We start from the raw sequence: 19,079 nt of genomic DNA, 5'->3' as shown, positions 1-19,079 counted from the left end.
TGGGACTTGATCCCGGGTCTCTAGGATCATGCCCTGGGCTGAAGGCAGTGCTAAACCCCTGACTCACCCAGGCTGCCCGAGACTGTTGTAAACACTTCTAGGATTAATGCATTCGAATCTCACAACACCCAATTTAAGTATAATATCCATTTTGTGGATGACGCTATGGCGATTAAGTAATATGACAAGGTCACATAGGAACCTAGAAGTTAGATAGAAGCTGTCTGGCATCAGAGACCAAGTCTAATCTATTCCTCTGGAATAATCTTCTAGAATAGCCTACCTCATGACTTCTGCCCCTCCATGGGCAAACTTGACATTGGTCAAGGCCCAGCTCTAATGCCACCTCCTCTGGAAAGCCTTCTCTGCTCCCTCATTGACAAATTTCCTCTTGGGGACAGGGGACAAGTATTATAATAATTGCATTATATTTTATTGCAGCCCAGCGAAGGGACCAGGTCTTATTCCTAAGCAGACCTGGCCCTTGCAGGTATGTCTAGGCTAACTATAGGGGGCTTCACCATTTAAGCTTTTTTTGTCCTAGAGGTTCCAGGGCCTCTTGTAAGGGCTGCATATACTTTTTCTCATTCAACTTCATCCACACTGTGTAGATTTCATCATTTATGGGTGACATTATAGAGGGGAAACATATAGAGGCCCAGTGAAATAGCAGTTCAGGATGACTGGTCATCAATGGAAAGGGGTCATCAATGGAAAGGGGAATTGTTATTACAGAGCCCGTGCTCACGAGTCTCAATCACTGGTACCTAAACCCGGCAGGATTCCCTCTCCAGGGATCCCTGGGTGGCACAATGGTTTGGCACCTGCCTTTGGCCCAGGGCGCGATCCTGGAGACCCGGGATGGAATCCCACGTCGGGCTCCCGGTGCATGGAGCCTGCTTCTCCCTCTGCCTATGTCTCTGCCTCTCTCTCTCTCTCTCTGTGACTATCACAAATAAATAAAAATTTAAAAAAAAAAAAAAGGATTCCCTCTCCAATTTCATCCCTACCCCGACCCTGGGTCAAGGAGCCAGGCCAGGGCCTAAGCACAGTTGGTGTCCTATAGACACAAGTTTATTAGAGGGGCCAGGGTCAGAGTGCGTACAGTTGGGAGGAGGTGACAGGGGACCTGGGCAGCACTGCCAGCCTGAAGCCAATAAGACAGAAGGCCAGGGGGCCACAGCCAGTGGGGCTTAGGTCAGCAGGCAAGCAGGTGGGCTGCTCTTCACTCTGCACATGTCAGTGCCCAGGGCATGGTGGAGGCTTCGGGAGGACTAGAGAGAAAGGACAAAGAGAGGCTCAGAGAGGACACTTAGCAAAAGCAAACAAGTAGGAGTTGGCAAAGGTGGGACAGGTGCCCAGGCCTGCTGGACCCCAGGCCCTATGCCCCTCCTTCCCATTCTGTCAAGCCCCACACCCACCTCCCAGGCTCCTAAGCCCACCCCCAGCTGCTGTCCCCAACTCACTATGGAGAGTGTAGGTGCCTGGCTCTAGTTGCAGTTGGGGGGGCAGGATGATGAGGAAGCCCCCCCCCAAGGGGTCTCCAGCCACCGAAAGACAAGCTTGCGGGTCAGGGCAGTGTCGCTCAGGGTTTGGGGAAGGACACTTGAACAAGACAGGCAAGGGGTGGGGCTGGTGGCTGCAGTGGCTGGGGGAAGAGGGCAAACTACAGAGGGAACAGGCAGGTGGTGAGAGGCCGGGGCCCCCGGGGAGGGCAACTCGGGGTTTTGTGCAGCCCCTCTGAGCCCCACCGTGGTGGGGACGCCGCTCTCGAGTCCAGGCCCAGTGGGACGGCTCCTTGGCCATGACCTGGCATGAGTAGAGTGCACAGTAAGTGGGGGTGGGAAGTCCAACCTTGTTTCCCCAACCCGGGTTGATGGTAGGGCCTCACCTCCTCACAGCACTGGCGGCTCACCATGGCCCGGAAGCCCATCCGGGCCCACAGCTTATCCCTTTGATGTAGGAAGTCTGCTACCCGACAACGCCAATCTTTTCCCAGGGCCCACAGGAAAATCACACATTTAGGGTCCTCAAGATCCTCCTCCATGTCGTTTGCAAGAAACCTAGTCATGGAGACAGCAGGCAGAGAGCAGAGGCCATAAGCACCTGCACTGCCCCATCCTACAACTCCTTATGAATGTCCCCACCACCCAGGGCCACTCACAGGGCCAAGAACAAGTTGCTATGGGTGTACTCGCTGAGCTTCAGGTTGGCACGCCGAAAGTAGACCAGCACCATGGCCAGGAGATACTGCAGACACAGAAAGGGGGAGAGGTTACAGTGAGGCCTGCAGGAGAGGGGACTGTGCCAGGCCCATTTACACCCAAGGAAGCCGCGGTGTGGGTCAGAAAACCCAGGGGAAGTGGTCAGGTAAAAACAGACTTAAAAGAGAGATGCTCAGGACTCCTGGGTGGCTCAGTGTTTGAGCATCTGCCTTTGGCTCAGGTCGTGATCCCAGGGTCCTGGGATTAAGTCCTGCATCAGGCTCCCCATAGGAAGCCTGCTTCTCCCTCTGCCTATGTCTCTGCCTCTCTCAGTGACTCTCATGAATAAATATATAAAATCTTAAAAAAAAAAAAAGAAAAAGAAAAAGAAATGCTCCCAGTACCAGACCAGGAGGCCCAGTGAAATAGCAGCATTCAAGCTCCACTAATTCAGACCGCCCCAGGTGACTCCCAGCCTCTGTTCCCAGTGTCACCTCACCTTATCCGAAATCTGGAAACAGGGATCTCTGGAAAGGAATTCCTGGAGGAAACTGTGCTCTGGGGTAGAGAAGAGGAATGGTGGACTGGGGTTACCACCAGCCCCCACGAGACAAGAGTGGCATCAGAGTTCCAAAGCTCAAACCTCCACTGAACCCACATTCTGACAGGACCCCTCCCCTCCCCTTGCCAAACTGGGGTCACCTGAGAAGGGAAGGGGCAGAGATTGCTGATACTTGCATGGCGGGTGAATGTCCCCCCCACCTTCACTTCAGTTTCACACTTGGTCCTCACAGATGCTTCCACGCCAGTCCCTGAGTGAACTCACCCAGAAGGTTGAGAAAAGCCTGGAGCTCCTGGTGCCGGCGTGGATGAACAGACCCACTACCCCCACCTTGATGGCTCCAGCCCCCCAGCTTCACCTGGGTGGCAACCACTGGGAAAGTGGCAAAGTCTTGAGCGTCACTCATCTCCTAGGGGATGGGGACGGGTGGGGTGGGGCAGGATGGCCTGTAGAGAAAGTAGCCTCAGGATTAGCACCTACCCCCTCGCTCCCCACAAATCAAGGGGGTTTTTGAGGCTGGCCTGACAAAAGACCTCCAGGAAGTGGTGAGATGAGCATGGAGACTTGGGAGGGTGGGAGTGCAGTGCTCGGAGCAGACTAGAAACGGGCATTCGTGTGGGGTGAGGAGGCCAGAGAAGCAGCAGAATTCCTGGAGGCTGCAGCTCCCCCCACCCCATCCTGGGGCCCCAGGCCAAGCTGGAGAGTAAGCATAGCAGCAACAGCCACCACTGAGGGCTTCCTAAGTGCCTGGAGCTGTGCTCAATTCTTTGAGGGCATTATCTCACTTCATCCGGGTAGGTGGGTATAGGCCAATACTCATTTTGCAAACCCCGAAGCTGAAGCGTGTCAGGCTCACGGCCACTTAAAGGTTGGGCCTGCCTGACCTCCAAGAGCCAGAGTTTAATTGCTCCTCTTGCCCCCCAACTCCCAAATACCCCCTCACCCCACACCCAAGCGGCACACTTGGAAGGACCACCAACCCTCCTTCATGGAGAGGAAGCTGAGGCCCAGAGTGGGGATGTTATTAGACAAATGCCGGATTTAGAGTAAGGTTAGGTGGGGCCACCTTACCCTTTGCAAGCTACGGGAAGAGATGCCAACTACGGGGCTCAGAAGTTGCTGCTCAGCATCCTGCGGCCAACCTGGGGGCCTCCACCTACGCTCCCACAGACGCCCACCCTCCTCCAAAGTGTCTTACCTGAGCTAGGGGACGACCTACAGCGCAACTCCCCCGCGCTGGAGGGACTGCGCTTATATAGCCATGGCGCTGCCCCGCCCCCTCGCCCTTCACCAATCAGCGCCCTTTCCGGGAAGGGGGTGGGGCTTTGCGCCCTCTCCGCTCCCCCAGGTAGGAGCTTCTCCAAAGCTGCATCATCTGCAAGAGGGATAGAGCAGGCCGGAGGGACCCCAGGGCCTGAATGATGACACCGCCCGGGCCCCTCCCCACTTCCTCACAAAGGTGGAGCCAAGGTTGCGGGCCTGAAACGAGCCCTGGGCCCGATTCACCGGATTCACCGGATTCACCACCAGGGCCTTGGTGGGGCAGGGTCATTGGCAGTGTCTGTGTTTGTTTAGGATCCAGGAACCTCAAAACCTAGGAGCCGGAGAGGAGAGTGTCTTGGCATGAGAAATCCCAGAGTCTGCATCCCCCTCCCAAGATCCTTTAGCGGTAGGGGGAGCCTAGCCAGGGGCTCCAAGGTGGGAGACGGGGAGGCCTTTCCCAAAGACCACCAAGCCCCTTTCACTGCACCCCCCACCCCCCCACCCAACTCCCACCCTCAGCCCCAGCAGACCTTTCCGTCTTCACTGGCTCATTTACTCTGTCTACAATCCTATGGGACAGTCAGCACCTGCATTACTTTCCATATTTGACAGGTGACACTCTTCCCTCCTTTTTTTTTTTTTTAATCGTGGCAAAATACACATAATGTACAATTTACTACCTTAGCCATTTTTAAGTTGATTATTTTTAAGTACATTCATATTGTTGTGCAACCATCGCTACCGTTCATCTCTGAAACTCTTCATCTTGCAAAACTTGGTGTCTAGGGGCACCTGGATGTCTCAGTGGTTGAGCATCTGCCTTTGGCTCAGGTTGTGATCCCGGAGTCCTAGAATCGAGTCTGGCACCTGGCTCCCTGTGGGGAGTCTGCTTCTCCCTCTGCCTATGTCTCTGCCTCTCAGGAATAAATAAAATATTAAAAAAAAAAAAAACCCTGGGTGTCTATAGCTATTAAACAGTCACTACCCATTTCCCCTCTTCTGGTGCAAAGCAACCAGCATTCTGCTTTCTGTGTCTGTGAATTCAGCTACTCTCGGGACCTCCTACAAGTGGAATCACACAGTAGTTGTCTTTTTTGTAATGGGCTTATTTCATTTAGTATGTCTTCAAGCTTTTTTTGTTTTAAAGATTTTATCTATTTATTCATGAGAGACACAGAGAGAGGCACAGAGACACAGGCAGAGGGAGAAGCAGGCTCTATACAGGGAGCCCAATGCAGGACTTGATCCCAGGACTCGATTCAGGGACTCCAGGGTCACGCCCTGGGCCGAAGGCAGGTGCTAAACCGCTGAGCCACCCAGGAATTCCCATGTCTTCAAGGTTTATTCATCCCTAACATATGGCAGGATTTCCTTCCCTTTTGAAGGCCAAATAATATTCCATTCTGTGTAGAGACCACAGTTTGCTTATCCATTCATCCACTGATGAATCCATTGATGGACACCTAGGCTGTTTCCATATCTCGGCTATGGTGAATGAGGCAGCTATAAACAAGTATACAAATATCTCGAGATCTTGCTTTCACTTCTTTCAATTTCTTTTCTATACACCGAGAAGGGGAATTGCTGGGTCAGGGAGTAATTCTATGTTTAATTTTTTTGGGAAACACCAAACTGTTTTCTACAGTGATGGCCCCATTTCATGGTCCTGTAAACAGTGGGCAAGGGTTCTAACTTCTTCACATTATTGTCAACACTTGTGATTTTCTGTTTTGTTGATAGTAGCCATCCTAATGAGTGTGCAGTAATGACGGGTGACTTTTAAAATACATTTTTGATAGAAATGGAGACCAGAAAGAAGTTGAATCACTTATGTTCCAAGTCCCACCACTGGTGACGACAGAAGTGGGCTCAAGTCACATGACCAACACATCTGCCCCACCCTCCCCACCCCCCAGTAGGTAGGTTTTGTGATTCTCATTGCCATTTTTCAGAGGGGACACTGAGGCTCAGGACCTCAACCTGCTGACATTTGAATGAAAGAAGAAGGAAATGTGGCTGAGCCAGGTGGGTGGTGAGCACGGAGCCAGGTTTGGAGACCAGGTCTGGGGAACCTAAGATGCAGACTCCTCCCTGTGGCCCAATTCATCTTCACTGGTTGGACACCCAGCAGCTGTGTCTGCTCCCAGTGTCAGGGCTTTGACTCTGGCTACCAGTGTAAATTTTCATTCCCTGGGACTGCCCCTCCTGCACTGTGCCCACCTCCCCATCCCTGTTGGTTTCTGAGTCCCTTAATCTCTTGATCTCTCTCTATTTCTCAATCTCCCCACATTTCTGGGTATCTGGGTATTTCTCAGAGTTTCTTGGTGTTTCTGGATCTCTCCAGGTCTCCAAGCCTCTAGACATATATAAAATCTCTTATATCTCTAGTCTTTTGGCATCTCTGGGTCTGTGGGTCTTTTTGGTGCTCTAGGTCTTTTTGGCTCTCTCAGGCTGTCTTTTCCTCTCTGGATCTCTCTCAGTCTCTGGGTCTCCCTGAATCTTTGTATCTCCCTCAGTCTCTGGGTCTCTATATGAATCTCTGAATCTCTTGGTCACTCTGGGCCTCTGGACGTCTTTCTATTTCTTGGTGCCTTAGAATCTCTAGGTTTCTGAGTCTCTATGAATGTCTGAATCTCGTCGTTTCTTGGTCTCTCGGTCTCTCTGGGTTTCATGCTCTCTTTGGGGCACCTCTCATGCTCCCTGAGGCTGCTGAGCCTTTCCCTGACTACTAGGTCTTCATCAGGCCACCCTGCTTGTATATGTGTATGTGTGGGGGGAGGGGTATATGTGTTTCCTTTTGTGTATTTTTTCTTGGCTTCCCCCAGAAAGGAAAGTGTGACCCCCATGGTCTCCACAGCAAACCCTCAAAACGTGTCACTAAAGAGTCTGTAATTGAATCAGCTCACATGTTCATGACTACCCTACAAAGTGGATAGTTAGTTGCTTCATTTTACCAAGGAGAACTACAACTAAACCACCGAGTTTGGGTGGTCTCTGAGAGGTTAAGTGACTCACAGTTAGCCACGCAGCTAGTGAGTGAAGGGCCACATTTTCAGCCTGGCGGTCTGGCCCAGGCCCCACGTTGAAGCGTAAGACAGGGAGCCTGGCTATCTGCTCTACTGCTGTTTCTGGACAGATCCTGACACACAGAGGGTATTCAGAACAAATGAATGAATGAATCCTGCAGACCAACTGTGTTGTGGACCTTTCCCCCTCAGTAAGTGAGTACAAAAAAATCTGTTGGGGGCTTCAGGCCCATTCCATCCATGCCAGCCTTGGGCTGCTACACTATATTTAAGAGAACTTTTTCATTTTTTATTTTGAAAGAATTTAGACTCTCACAGATGTCGCTTTAAAAAGTATGGAGCCTGGGTGTCTCAGTCGGTTTGCATCCAACTCTTCATTCCAACCTGGGTCATGATCTCAGAGTCATGAGATTGAGCCCCGCATGGAGACTGCTTAGGATTCTCTCTCTTCCCTCCGTCTCTCCCCAACTCCTGGTGCCTCTCTGAAAAAAGGGAAGTATGGAAAGTTTTTGTGTCCCTTTCGCCCAGCTTCCCCCAATGGTAACATCTTACATAATCAGAGAACAGTTAGAACCAGGAAATTGACATTGGTACAACATCACTATGATTTCATCAGTTTTCACAAGCACTCACTTTTTTTTTTTTTTTTGGTGTCTAGTTCTATAATGTCATTATACACATGGATTGACATATCTACCATTTCAAGCAGGATACACAACTATTCCATCACCCAAAGCAACTCCCTCATGACTCCTTTAGAATCACACCCTCCTTCCCACCCCACCCCCCGCCTCTGGCAACCATTCATCTGTGCTCTGTCTCTATAATTTATCACATTAAGAACATTACATAATTGGAATTGTACTGTATGTTACCTTCTGAGGCTGGCTTTTTCACCCAACATAATGCCCTTGAGACCCATCCAGGTTGTTGCATGTATCAATGGTTCTTTCCTTTTTATCACCACATATTTTTATTACCACGTAGTATTCCACGGTATGGAATAGGTTGTCTCCAGTATGAGCTATTTCTAACAAAGCTACTACGAACATTTGTATACAGGTTTTTACATGGACATAATTTTTTTTCTCTAGGATAAACACCTAGGAGGAATCAGATGGTAAATGTATAAGAGACTGGAAAACTGTTTTTCAGAGTGGCTATTTTTCAGAGACAATTTTAGTATTGTCAGTATTCTTTATTTTAGTCCTATGGTTTATTTTCTTTTTTTTCACCCCTTCCTAGCTATTTCTACCTACAAGTGAATATAGACCTTCTCTACCATTTTTAAAAATTATTCTGACACCATCTACACATAAACTTTTGATAATTGGATTTCGTTTTTTTTATGGTGAAAAAAATTGTATTTAGATTTATAGCCGACTAGACTCCGTTTAGATTATCCTAATTTTGTTGGCCACATCCAAAGCATGATAGGAGCCAGTCGAACATATGCTTTCTCCTCTCCATCAGGTCTGATTAAGGTGTTGACCTTGGCCACATCAATGTCATAGAGCTTCTTCACAGCCTGTTTGATCTGGTGCTTATTGGCCTTGACATTCACAATGAACACAAGTGTGTTGTTGTCTTCTATTTTCTTCACGGCTGACTCAGTAGTCAGGGGGAACTTGATGATGGCATAGTGATCAAGCTTGTTTCTCCTGGGGGCGCTCTTTCGAGGATATTTGGGCTGCCTCCGGAGGTGCAGGGTCTTGGGTTGTTGGAATGTAGGTGATGTATGGATCTTTTTTTGTGTGACTGTTCACGTCTTTTAGCACTGCTTTCTTAGCTTTCAAAGCCTTTGCTTTGGCTTCAGCTTTGGGAGGGGCAGGGGCTTCCTTCTTCTCCTTCGCTCTTCCTTCTCCTTCTCCCTCTGCCTGTGTCTGCAATCCCTTTGTGAAAGGGATTCGATAATTGGATTTCTAAGCAACAAATTTTAATTAAACAATCTTTACTGGAATTCTTTGTGTAATGTGTTATATACTTCTGTGTCTAACTATATTTATTTTTTTGGTTTCCTTAGTCGTGTGGTTTTAATTTGCATTTCCCTAATGGCTAACAATATTGAACATGTCTTCACATGCTCATTTTCAGTTGTGGAGTGTTATTATTGTCCCCCCACTCCTGCAAAAGATATATTAGTCACCCCTCCCTCCACCATTTCCTGTGAATGTGAGGTCATTTGGAAATAGGATCTCTGCAGATGTAATCAAGTAAAGATGAGGTCATACTTGATTAGGGTAAATCCTAGTCCAATATGACTGTTGTCCTTAGAAGGGAAGAGACACAGAGACAGACACATAGAGGAGAATACCCAGTGAAGACAAACACGCAGTGCCCCTGGGTGGCTCACTCAGTTAAACATCTGACTCTTGGCTTTAGTTCAGGTCATGATCTCAGGGTTGTGAGTTTGAGCCCCATGTCTTGCTTTCCACTCAGTAGGGAGTCTGCTGGGGATTCTCTCTCTCCCCACTGCCTCTCCGCATTGTGCGCATGCTCACATGCATGCATTCTTTCATAAATAAATAAATAAATAAATAAATAAATAAATAAGACACCCAGAGGGAAGATAGCCGTGTAACATCAGAGGCCGAGATTGGAGTGTTGTAGCTGCAAGCCAAGGAACATCAGGGATTGCCTGCACCCTTCAAAGAGGCAGCATGGCCACACTAACACCTTGATTTTGGACTCCCAGCCTCCAGCACCTAGAGAGAAAGAGGCTTTCTCTTTGAAGCCCTCCAGTTCGTGGTACTTTGTTACTTGGCAGCCCTAGGACATGCATACGTTTTGCATCCGGGGGTCTTCTCTGGAGAAAGTCTGTTGCCTCTTTGTTAATTAGATCATTAGTTTTCTTACTGTTAGGTTTAGAGAGTTCTTTACATAGCCTAGATACAAGCTTTTGTCAGATGTATGATTGGTAAATATTTTCTCCCAAGCTATAGCTCATCTTTTCACTCTCTTAACATTGTCTTTCACAGAGTCTTCCATTTGGATGATGTTCAATCATCAGTTATTGTTAATAGATTGGGGGATTTCAAAGGTCAGGATTCTCCCATTCAAGGGCTTCAAGATGCCCCAGAGAGAGACAAAAGCCAGAGAGGAGAGAGGCAGCCAAAGGCCGACCGCTCTAGAAGAAGCCAGAAGCTGGCGGCTGAAAGCTGCCCTGGTTGGCTGTGTAGGAGGCAGCGCATTATCTGCCCCCCACCCCCAATCTGTTCCTTCCTCCGGTTCCCCATCTACTTACCAGTAGTTGCTCTAAATTAACATAGCAATGACAGAAAAGTAGGAATCATTGTTTTTAAGTAAATTTGTTATTGCAGCGCAGCAGCCACATAGAGAAGTACAGAGAACAGAAATGAGTAATGTGATGAATTTTCAGAACACACCTGTGTGGTCAGGGGCCCCGCGTGCCCTGCCCAGTCTCTAATCCCCCCACCACCACCACCTCCCCCCACAGGCTAATCACTATTCTGGATTCTATCCTCATAGGTTAGTTTTGCCTGTTTTTAACTTTATGTAAATAGGAAGCACAGAGTAGGTTTGCTTTGGGATAAGATTCATCATCCTCCTTCTTCATTCCCCTTGCTGGACCCTGTTCTCTTGGGGAAGAATTTGGAAGTATTTTTACTTTCTTTCACACCCCCAATATCCAATTCATCACTAAATCTTGGGGACTCTAGCTTAAAAATCTCTCCCTAGTTCATGCTCCCCTCTCCCCCACTGCCTCCCTGGCCATCCCTCCTGCCTGACTCCACCAGTGGTCTGCTGAATGGGCTCTGCCTTTCTGTGCTCTTGGCCCTCTCTAGAGCTGCAGTGATCTTTATTAAATAGTCCTTTTGGGGCACCTGGGTGGCTCAGTTCAGCTCAGGTTATGATCCTGGTGTCCTGGGATCGAGTCCCACATCAGGCTCCCCACAGGGAGCCGGCTTCTCCCTCTGCCTGTGTCTCTGCCTCTCTACGTGTCTCTTATGAACAAATAAATAAAATCTTAAAAAAAATAAAAAATAAAAATAGTTCTTTTAATAAAATACAAACTTTCCCTTAACTGTGGTACCTTTGTGATCACTGATCCCATTGTCCCGCAATCCTCTCTCTTCCTTGTTACTGCCCACTAGGTCAATACCTTCAGATCGGGAACCTTGTCTGTCCCCAGATTTCCAGCCATGACTCAGAGCCTACTGTGTAAGCACTCTGCTCACATTTACTGGATTAATGGATGGTTCACCAGGCCCTACACCATCCGGTCTTGCTCCAATCTCCAACCACACCCCTGGCCCTGCCCTTGGGCCATTCTCCAGCCAGACCAGCTTCTTTCTGTTCTTCTGTCAACTACGTCCTCCACTCCTTGCCCCAGGGCCTTTATACATGCTAGTCCCTCCCCAAAAAGACAGGTGTCTTTCCTCTGGGACAACTCTACTCCCTACCCCATTTTATACTTTCCTGGGTGGCTTGCTTCAGTTAATGGAATCTGAGCATAAATGCTTTATATGCCACATCTAAGCAGAAGCTGTAAGAGCCCCAAGGAGGGCTCTTGCTCTTTCTTTTCCATCTGCACCGGGTGCCCTCCCTAGCCTGGAGTCTGGAATAAAGGAGACAGGAAACAGATCCAGAGCTAACCTGTAAATGGCAAATAATGTGAGCAAGAGATAAACTTTTGTTTTTGAAAGCCACTGAGATTTTGGAGTTGCTTATTATTGTATTGGATCTCTATTTGCTGCTGTGACAAGTTGCCACAAATGTAGTGGCTTTAAACAATACAAATTTATTATCTTACAGTTCTGGAGGTCAGAAGTCACTCTGCTAAAGTCAAGGTGACAGTAAGGTTGCATCCCGTGTGGAAGCAGCCTGCACTCCTTGATTTATGGCCGCCCCCTTCTATCTTCACAGATAACAGCACAGTGTATTTAAATCTCTAACTCTGACCCCACTTCTACTTGTAAGGACCCTTATGATTACATTGGGCCCAACTGGATGATCCAGAGTAATCTCTCCATCTCAAGATCCTAGACTTAATCATATCTGCAAAGTACCCTTTGCCATGTGAAGTTCACAGTCTCCAGGAATTGGGATGTGGACATCTTTGAGAAGTCATTATTCTGCCCACTACATTATTCACAGCATAATTTATGCTATGCTAACGAATCTACTATTTATAAAACCATATATTAGCACTGCATGCTATTTATAAAAGATACACATAAAACAGAAGGATATAGGGGTGCCTGGGTGCCTTAGTCAGTTGGGCTGCCGACTCTTGATTTCTTTTTGGTTCAGGTCATGATCTCAGGGCCATGAAATCAAGCCCCTCTGCCCCTTCCCCCATTGGTCCTGTGCTGTCTCTCTCTCTCTCTCTCTCTCTCAAAAAAAAAAAAAAAAAAAAAAAAGGATATAAAAAATTTGGAAGTACAAGGCAAGGATAGAGAAAAAATAAGGCAAATGCTAAAAGAAAGCTGAAATAGCTATATTAGTATCAGAAAAAAAAAATCCATGTTAAAAGCATTACTAGACAGGGTCTTACGTAATGATTTCTAAAATATATAGCAATTTAAAATGTATTTATTATTAAAAATAAAGTCCATGGGGTGTCTGGGGCTCAGTTGGTGAAGCATCTACCTTGGGCTCAGGTCATGGTCCTGGGGTCCTGGGATCAAGCCCTGTGTCAGGCTCCCTGCTCAGTGGGGAGACTGCTTCTTCCTCTCCCTCTACCCCTCTTCTCACTGGCTCATTCTCTCTGTCTCAAATAAATAAATAAAAATATTTAGAAAAAATCTTTTTTTAAAAGATTTTATTTATTTTTTTTAAGATTTTATTTATTTATTCGAGAGAGAGAGAGAGAGAGAGAGAGAGGCAGAGACACAGGCAGAGGGAGAAGCAGGCTCCATGCAGGGAGCCGGATGTGGGACTTGATCCCAGGTCTCCAGGATCCCAGGCTGAAGGTGGCGCTAAACCGCTGAGCCACCGGGCTGCCCTTGAAAAAATCTTTGAACAAAAAAAGTCCATAAGCAATAAAGATATGTAAATATATACATATACATAGGTAGGTAGAACCACAAGGAAAAATAAATAGCAATAAAGCAATAAAAATATGTCAATGGATACTACATATATGGATAGAACCACAAGGAAAAACAGACAAATCACAGTTGTAGATCTGATGGCACATGCAGGAAAAAAATTGCCAAAGGTATAAAAGACGTGAAGAATGTGGTTAATGAACTTGACCTAGTGGATAAATACAGAGCATTGGACCTAAATGCAGAAAAACGTGCACAGAACATTTTCCAATAAATGGATTAAATTCTCAACCATAATGCAACTCAACTAATTTCAGAATATTAAAATAATTGTATTTTTTTTACCGCAATGCAATTAAGTTAAACATCACCAACAAACAGATAAATAGAAAGGGGGAGGGAGTATGTATTTGGAAACTAAGAAATATTTGATGAAATTTCTGGGCTAAGGAAAAAGAAAACACAACAAAAGTTAGAAAATAAATAGATTTGTGTTGTTTTAGATTGCAAGTCATGGTCAAAATATCATCTATCCAAATTAGAGAACAAGTAATAATTCTGAGACAGAAATTTATGACCTCGAATGCAAATATTAGGAACTAAGAAAGGGTAAAACCTAATGAGGGGTGCCTGGGTGGATCAGTTGGTTAAGCAACCGTATCTACTTGCTTTATTTATTTGAGAGAGAGCATGTGAGGGGAGAGGCAGAGGGAGAGGGAGAATCTCAAGCCCAGTCTGTGCTGCCCTGGAGTCCATCGCCCACCCATTCCGGCATCCAACCCAGGACCCTGAAGATCAAGACCTGAGCCGAAATCAAAGGTGAGCTGCGTAACCAACTGAGCCACCCAGGTGCCCCAATAAATAAGCCTTAAAAAAATTTTTTTTAAAGCTAATGAACAAAACCCTGAGTTAGAAAGTTACAAAACAAGAGCCGGGAGTCTCTCCGTTAGCTGAGGACCAGAGCAGCTGCCTGGGACCCCATTTCTCAATGTTTCCTCTCAAAACAAATCAGAATAAGAAGAGTGGGACTGACACTGCTGAAACCACAGCCTCAATGTAACTTAAAAGTAGAGTGTCCAATCTTCAAAATAACTAAATAAAAACAAAGCACACCAACTCACCCCGCCCACTAGCAGGCTTTGTGCCCAGAAAAACAGGAGGGGGGGGGCTGGCAGCTGGGCTCAAAGTGGATTTAGAACCTCCGTGGGAAAAAAAAAAAAAAAAAAAATAGAACCTCCGTGGGAAAGACCTTCCATAACCTGAAAATACTAGGAGAATGTCTGAGGAGTTCAGAGCTTGCACCACAGGCAAGGTAAGTTCCTTGTGAGTAGGATATGAGGCATCAGTCTTTAGAATGCATAGGTTCTGGGGTGCCTGGCTAGCTCAGTCCCTGGAACATGTGACTCTTGATCCTCAGGTCATGAATTCAAGCCCCTTCTTGAGCACAGAGCTTACTTAAATAAAATAAAATATAAAATAAAACACATAGGTTCTGGAAGAAGAAAAAAGGCCAAAATTAGCAAGAGGTGTCCTTGAGCAATTGAGTAGTGGAGGGGGCAAAAAACAGAAGGAGAAAATTTAGGATCTTACAACACAAAAAAGAAAGAAACAAATTGGAAGCCTCCAACCCTTCCCCCACCAAACAAACAAATGAAAATCCACTAAACTGTGGACTTTGCTCTATTGGTATAAGTGTGCTATTGAACTAGAAATCTTGTAAAACACCCAATACCACAAAAATGAAAAAAGATTATTAGCAGATCTGTATGGAGCTATTATTAAAACCAAAAGGTTTGGGGGGCTCCTTGCCTGACTCAGTTGGTAGATCATGCAACTGTATATCTCAGGGTCATGAATTCAAGTCCCACGTTTTGCGTGGAGCCTACTAACTACAAAAATACGTACATACATACATATCCGCCCTACCAAAAATCAGAAAATAAAACACATCAACTGAAGAAGTCTCCTACTGAAAAAACAACCATGAATCCAAAGAAAAGTATCATTAAAATGAAAGAATGGAAAGAAATGAATATAATTCCCAGCTCAAAACTAGAGAAAGAGACACAAAGTAAACCCAAACAAAGCACAAATGGGGGCAGCCTGGGTGCCTCTACGGTTTAGCGCCGCCTTCAGCCCAGGGCCTGATCCTGGAGACCTGGGATCCAGCCCCACATCAGGCTCCCAGTGGGGAGCCTGCTTCTCCCTCTGCCTGTGTCTCTGCCTCTCTCTCTCTCTGTGTCTCTCATAAATAAATAAAATGGTAGAAGGGGAGGAGGGCGGGGAGTGGGAGTGAATGGGTGATGGCACTGGGGGTTATTCTGTATGTTAGTAAATTGAACACCAATAAAAAATAAATTAAAAAAAAAGATAAAAAAATAAATAAATAAATAAAATCTTAAAAAAAAAAGCACAAATGGGAAAACAATTTAAAAAAATGAATAGACTAGAGAATAAAAATTAGACTTGGATTTTCGGAAAAATTAACAAACAAAAAGTATCAGCTCACTTATTTAAGAAAAGGGGGAGAGAAAACAAGTATAACAAATAAGAAATGACAAGAGGAAAACCATAGACCAAGAAATATTTTTAAATCTTAAGGTTGATTTCCAAAATGTCAGAGTGAGGAGCTCAGTAGACTTCCCAGTGAAACAACCATTTCACTGGGAAAAAAATATTTTTGAAAACCCAACTATTTAATGTCTGGAAATTATCCTACAGGCATATCCAGCGAATGTAGAATTCATTCAAGGAAATCTTAGTAAGAACAGTGAGAGCTTGTAGCATTTGAGCCACAGCCCACTCCTTTCTCTTCCCACCTCGTCCCCCTTCTTTTTTTTTTTTTTAAGATTTATTTATTTATTTATTTATGATAGATAGAGAGAGGCAGAGACACAGGCAGAGGGAGAAGCAGGCTCCATGCAGGGAGCCCAACGCGGCACTCGATTCCGGGACTCCAGGATCACGCCCTGGGCCAAAGGCAGGTGCCAAACCACTGAGCCATCCAGGGATCTCCCTCGTCCCCCTCCTGTCTTCTGGAAGACAGGCTGTGCAGCCAAGAAAACAAGGGCCTCTTTCTCTCACTCTATTCCCCATTTCTCAGTATAGAGCTAACGTCTCACTCCAGGAGGGGCAAGCCATTAATGTTTGTCATCCCCCTGTCAAGGAAGCTCTCTCTATTCCAGGAAGGTGCAGCAAAAAAAGAAACAGGCATCTTTTCCCCACACACAACCCGCACTTGTAGGGAAGAAGCTCTAGGCCGGGCATGACAGGCCTAAATTACTGGAACCCCATGACTGGAACCCCAGCTCTCTCCCAGGACAGATATTCCATGCCAGGAGGGAAAATCAAGAAGACCACGGGCTACTATCCCCCGCCCCCCCACCAGGTTATAGGGCAGAGACGTCACTCAATGATAATGGGCTGCTTTCCCCCTAGTTCCCACAGGGTGAGGCAGAAGTTCTGCCCAGGTGGAAAGACAGGCCATAAGGACGAAGAGCTCCATAGTTCTGCCTGGAGAAACTGATATTATTTGGGCCAATACCAGCCTGTGGCTTGTCTTCTCATTCCCAGCTCCTAGGTTATAAAAACTGAGGTTTCCATCTTGGGCCTTCCTCACCTTCCCTCTCTTGGATCAGTTATTCTGAGGAAAACCATGCTATGAGCAGTCCCACAGAGAAGCCATGCGGCAAGGAACTGACGTCTCCAGCCAGGGAGGAGCTGAGGCCTGCCCACAACCATGTGAGTGAGCTTAGAAGGTGACTCTTTGGGCCTCGGCCTCTGTGGAGTCTTGAGTTGACTGCAGCCTTGCCTACAGCTAGATTAGCTCATGAGAGACGGAGAGCCAGAGTCCTCAACTAGGTTGCTCCCAGATTCCTGTTGCCCACAAAAGCTAGAATATGGGAGATAACACAACAGATAGCTAGACAGAGGACCAGTCCTAGCAGACATTAAAACAAGTATAAAGCTTCTGTAATTAACACAGCATGGTAGTGTTACAAGAATAGACAAACCAGCAGAATAGAAGAGAAAACCTAACCCAAGTACAGTGGAAACTTGGTATAGGGCAGGAGGCATCTCAATTCCACTAGGGAATAGGTGACCTTTATAATATATGGTGTGGGACAACCCAGTAACCATTAGGATCAAGAAAAAAAAATAGACCTATACACTTCAGGTGGACAAGAATCTAAATGTAAAATATAAAACCATAGAAGCACTGGAGGAAAATTTGAGTGAATTCCTCATTAACCTATGTAGAAAAGGTCTTTCCAACTCTGATTCAAAAATCCTGAGACGGGGCATCTGGCTGGCTCAGTGGTTGAGCATCTGCCTTCGGCTCAGGTCATGGTCCTGGGGTCCTGGGATCGAGTCCTGCATCGGGCTCCCCACAGGAATCCTGTTTCTCCCTCTGCCCATGTCTCTGCCTCTCTCTCTCTCTCTCTCTCTCTGCATCTCTCATGAATAAATTTTTTAAAAGTTCCAGAGACAGTAAAAGAGAAGATTAATAAATTTGACTACCTCACATGAAGAAAAGATTTTTTTTTGCATGGCACAAACACCATAAACAAGCTGTGACAGTCATTTTAGGACCCTGAAAGGACAGGTAAGGAGACAAAAATCAACACACTGAAAACGTCTGAGAAGAAAGATAAGAAAATGCTAGACCTCTGATGACATCATTGAATCACTTAATTACTAGAAGAATTCACCACCTACTCAAACTTCTTGTTATATGAAATAATAAATGTCCTTTATTTTAAAGCCTTTAGAAGATGAACCATTTACTTGTTGAAATTATCACATGTTAATACTTGATCCTCATAAAACATTCCAGCAATAGAAAAATTGTGTATAAAATAGAAAACAAAAGCTCCCCACAGCTTCTAAACTAAGACAACTGACAAATCAGAAAAATTTTCAACCTGTATCCTTAATATAGAAAGAACTATTACAATTGAGAGACAAAAGACCAAAACCTAGATTTTTAAAAATGGGGAAAAGATCTGAACAGAAAATTCATAGAATAAAAGACATAAAAATCGTTTTCAAACATACGAAAAAATGTTTAAACCTAAATAAATTATTTTTTTTTTAATTTTTTTTTTTTTTTTATTTATGATAGGCACACAGTGAGAGAGAGAGAGGCAGAGACACAGGCAGAGGGAGAAGCAGGCTCCATGCACCGGGAGCCCGACGTGGGATTCAATCCCGGGTCTCCAGGATCGCGCCCTGGGCCAAAGGCAGGCGCCAAACCGCTGCGCCACCCAGGGATCCCAAACCTAAATAAATTAAATCAACACCAAAACACCTATCAGATTGGTAAAAGTAAACAGTGCAATGACATATTTTGTTGGTGAGGCTGTGGTGAAACAGACCTCATGTTGCCAATTGAAACAGGAACTGGTATAAAATTTCTTCTTTTTTTTTTTTTTTAAGATTTTATTTATTTATTCATGAGAGACACACAGAGAGGCAGAGACACAGGCAGAGGGAGAAGCAGGCTCCATGCAGGGAGCCTGATGTAAGACTTGATCCGCAGACTCTGGGATCACATCCTGGGCCAAAGGCAGAGGCTCAACCGTTGCGCCACCCAGGCATCCCAGTATAAACTTTCTGTAGGAAAATTTGTCAATATCTAACAAAGCTACATATGTACTTACTTTGTGACCCAGCGATGACACTTCTAGGAATTTCCCCTGATGATACACCTCCAATGATATGAAAATATATACTCACAAGATTATTTATTGAAGCATTGTTTGTCATTGCAAATAACTGAAACAAGCTCTACATACTGCATCATACATGGGAGATGGATGAAGGGATTTAGTACATCCAGACAATAGAGTACTATGCAGCTGTTAACGGGGAAAAGAAGGGGGCGCCTGGGTGGCTCAGCTGGTTGAGTGACCAACTCTTTATTTCAGCTCAGGTCATGATCTCAGGCTCATGAGATCGAATCCCGCATTGGGCTCTGCTCCCAACATGCAGTCTGTTTGAGATTCTC

The 19,079-nt window shown here is 45.9% G+C and overlaps 1 protein-coding gene across 9 annotated transcripts in view; it reads right to left on the bottom strand.

The window, feature by feature from the left end:
- Positions 1–1,047: 1,047 nt before the first annotated feature.
- SPDYC (speedy/RINGO cell cycle regulator family member C) overlaps positions 1,048–19,079 on the bottom strand; it is a 43,268-nt gene continuing 25,236 nt past the window's right edge. For 4 of the 9 annotated variants that reach the window (XM_077862351.1, XM_077862350.1, XM_077862355.1 and 1 more), the window contains 8 exons: positions 7,372–7,537; positions 3,965–4,360; positions 3,031–3,212; positions 2,704–2,762; positions 2,165–2,250; positions 1,892–2,063; positions 1,467–1,809; positions 1,048–1,274 (listed from right to left, as the gene is read on the bottom strand). In XM_077862351.1, coding sequence (XP_077718477.1) covers positions 1,240–1,274; positions 1,467–1,809; positions 1,892–2,063; positions 2,165–2,250; positions 2,704–2,762; positions 3,031–3,172 — 837 coding nt within the window. In that variant the 5' untranslated portion in view covers positions 3,173–3,212; positions 3,965–4,360; positions 7,372–7,537 and the 3' untranslated portion in view covers positions 1,048–1,239. Of the gene's footprint in view, positions 1,275–1,466; positions 1,810–1,891; positions 2,064–2,164; positions 2,251–2,703; positions 2,763–3,030; positions 3,213–3,964; positions 4,361–7,371; positions 7,538–12,668; positions 12,788–19,079 lie in introns of those variants that run through there. The other 5 variants (XM_077862356.1, XM_077862358.1, XM_077862352.1 and 2 more) reach the window with 5 other exon arrangements.

Source organism: Canis aureus, chromosome 21 (assembly GCF_053574225.1).
Source record: "Canis aureus isolate CA01 chromosome 21, VMU_Caureus_v.1.0, whole genome shotgun sequence".
NCBI classification, from domain to species: Eukaryota; Metazoa; Chordata; class Mammalia; order Carnivora; family Canidae; genus Canis; species Canis aureus.
The sequence above is the reverse complement of the archived record's forward strand: the minus strand, read 5'-3'. Positions and strand labels throughout refer to the sequence as shown.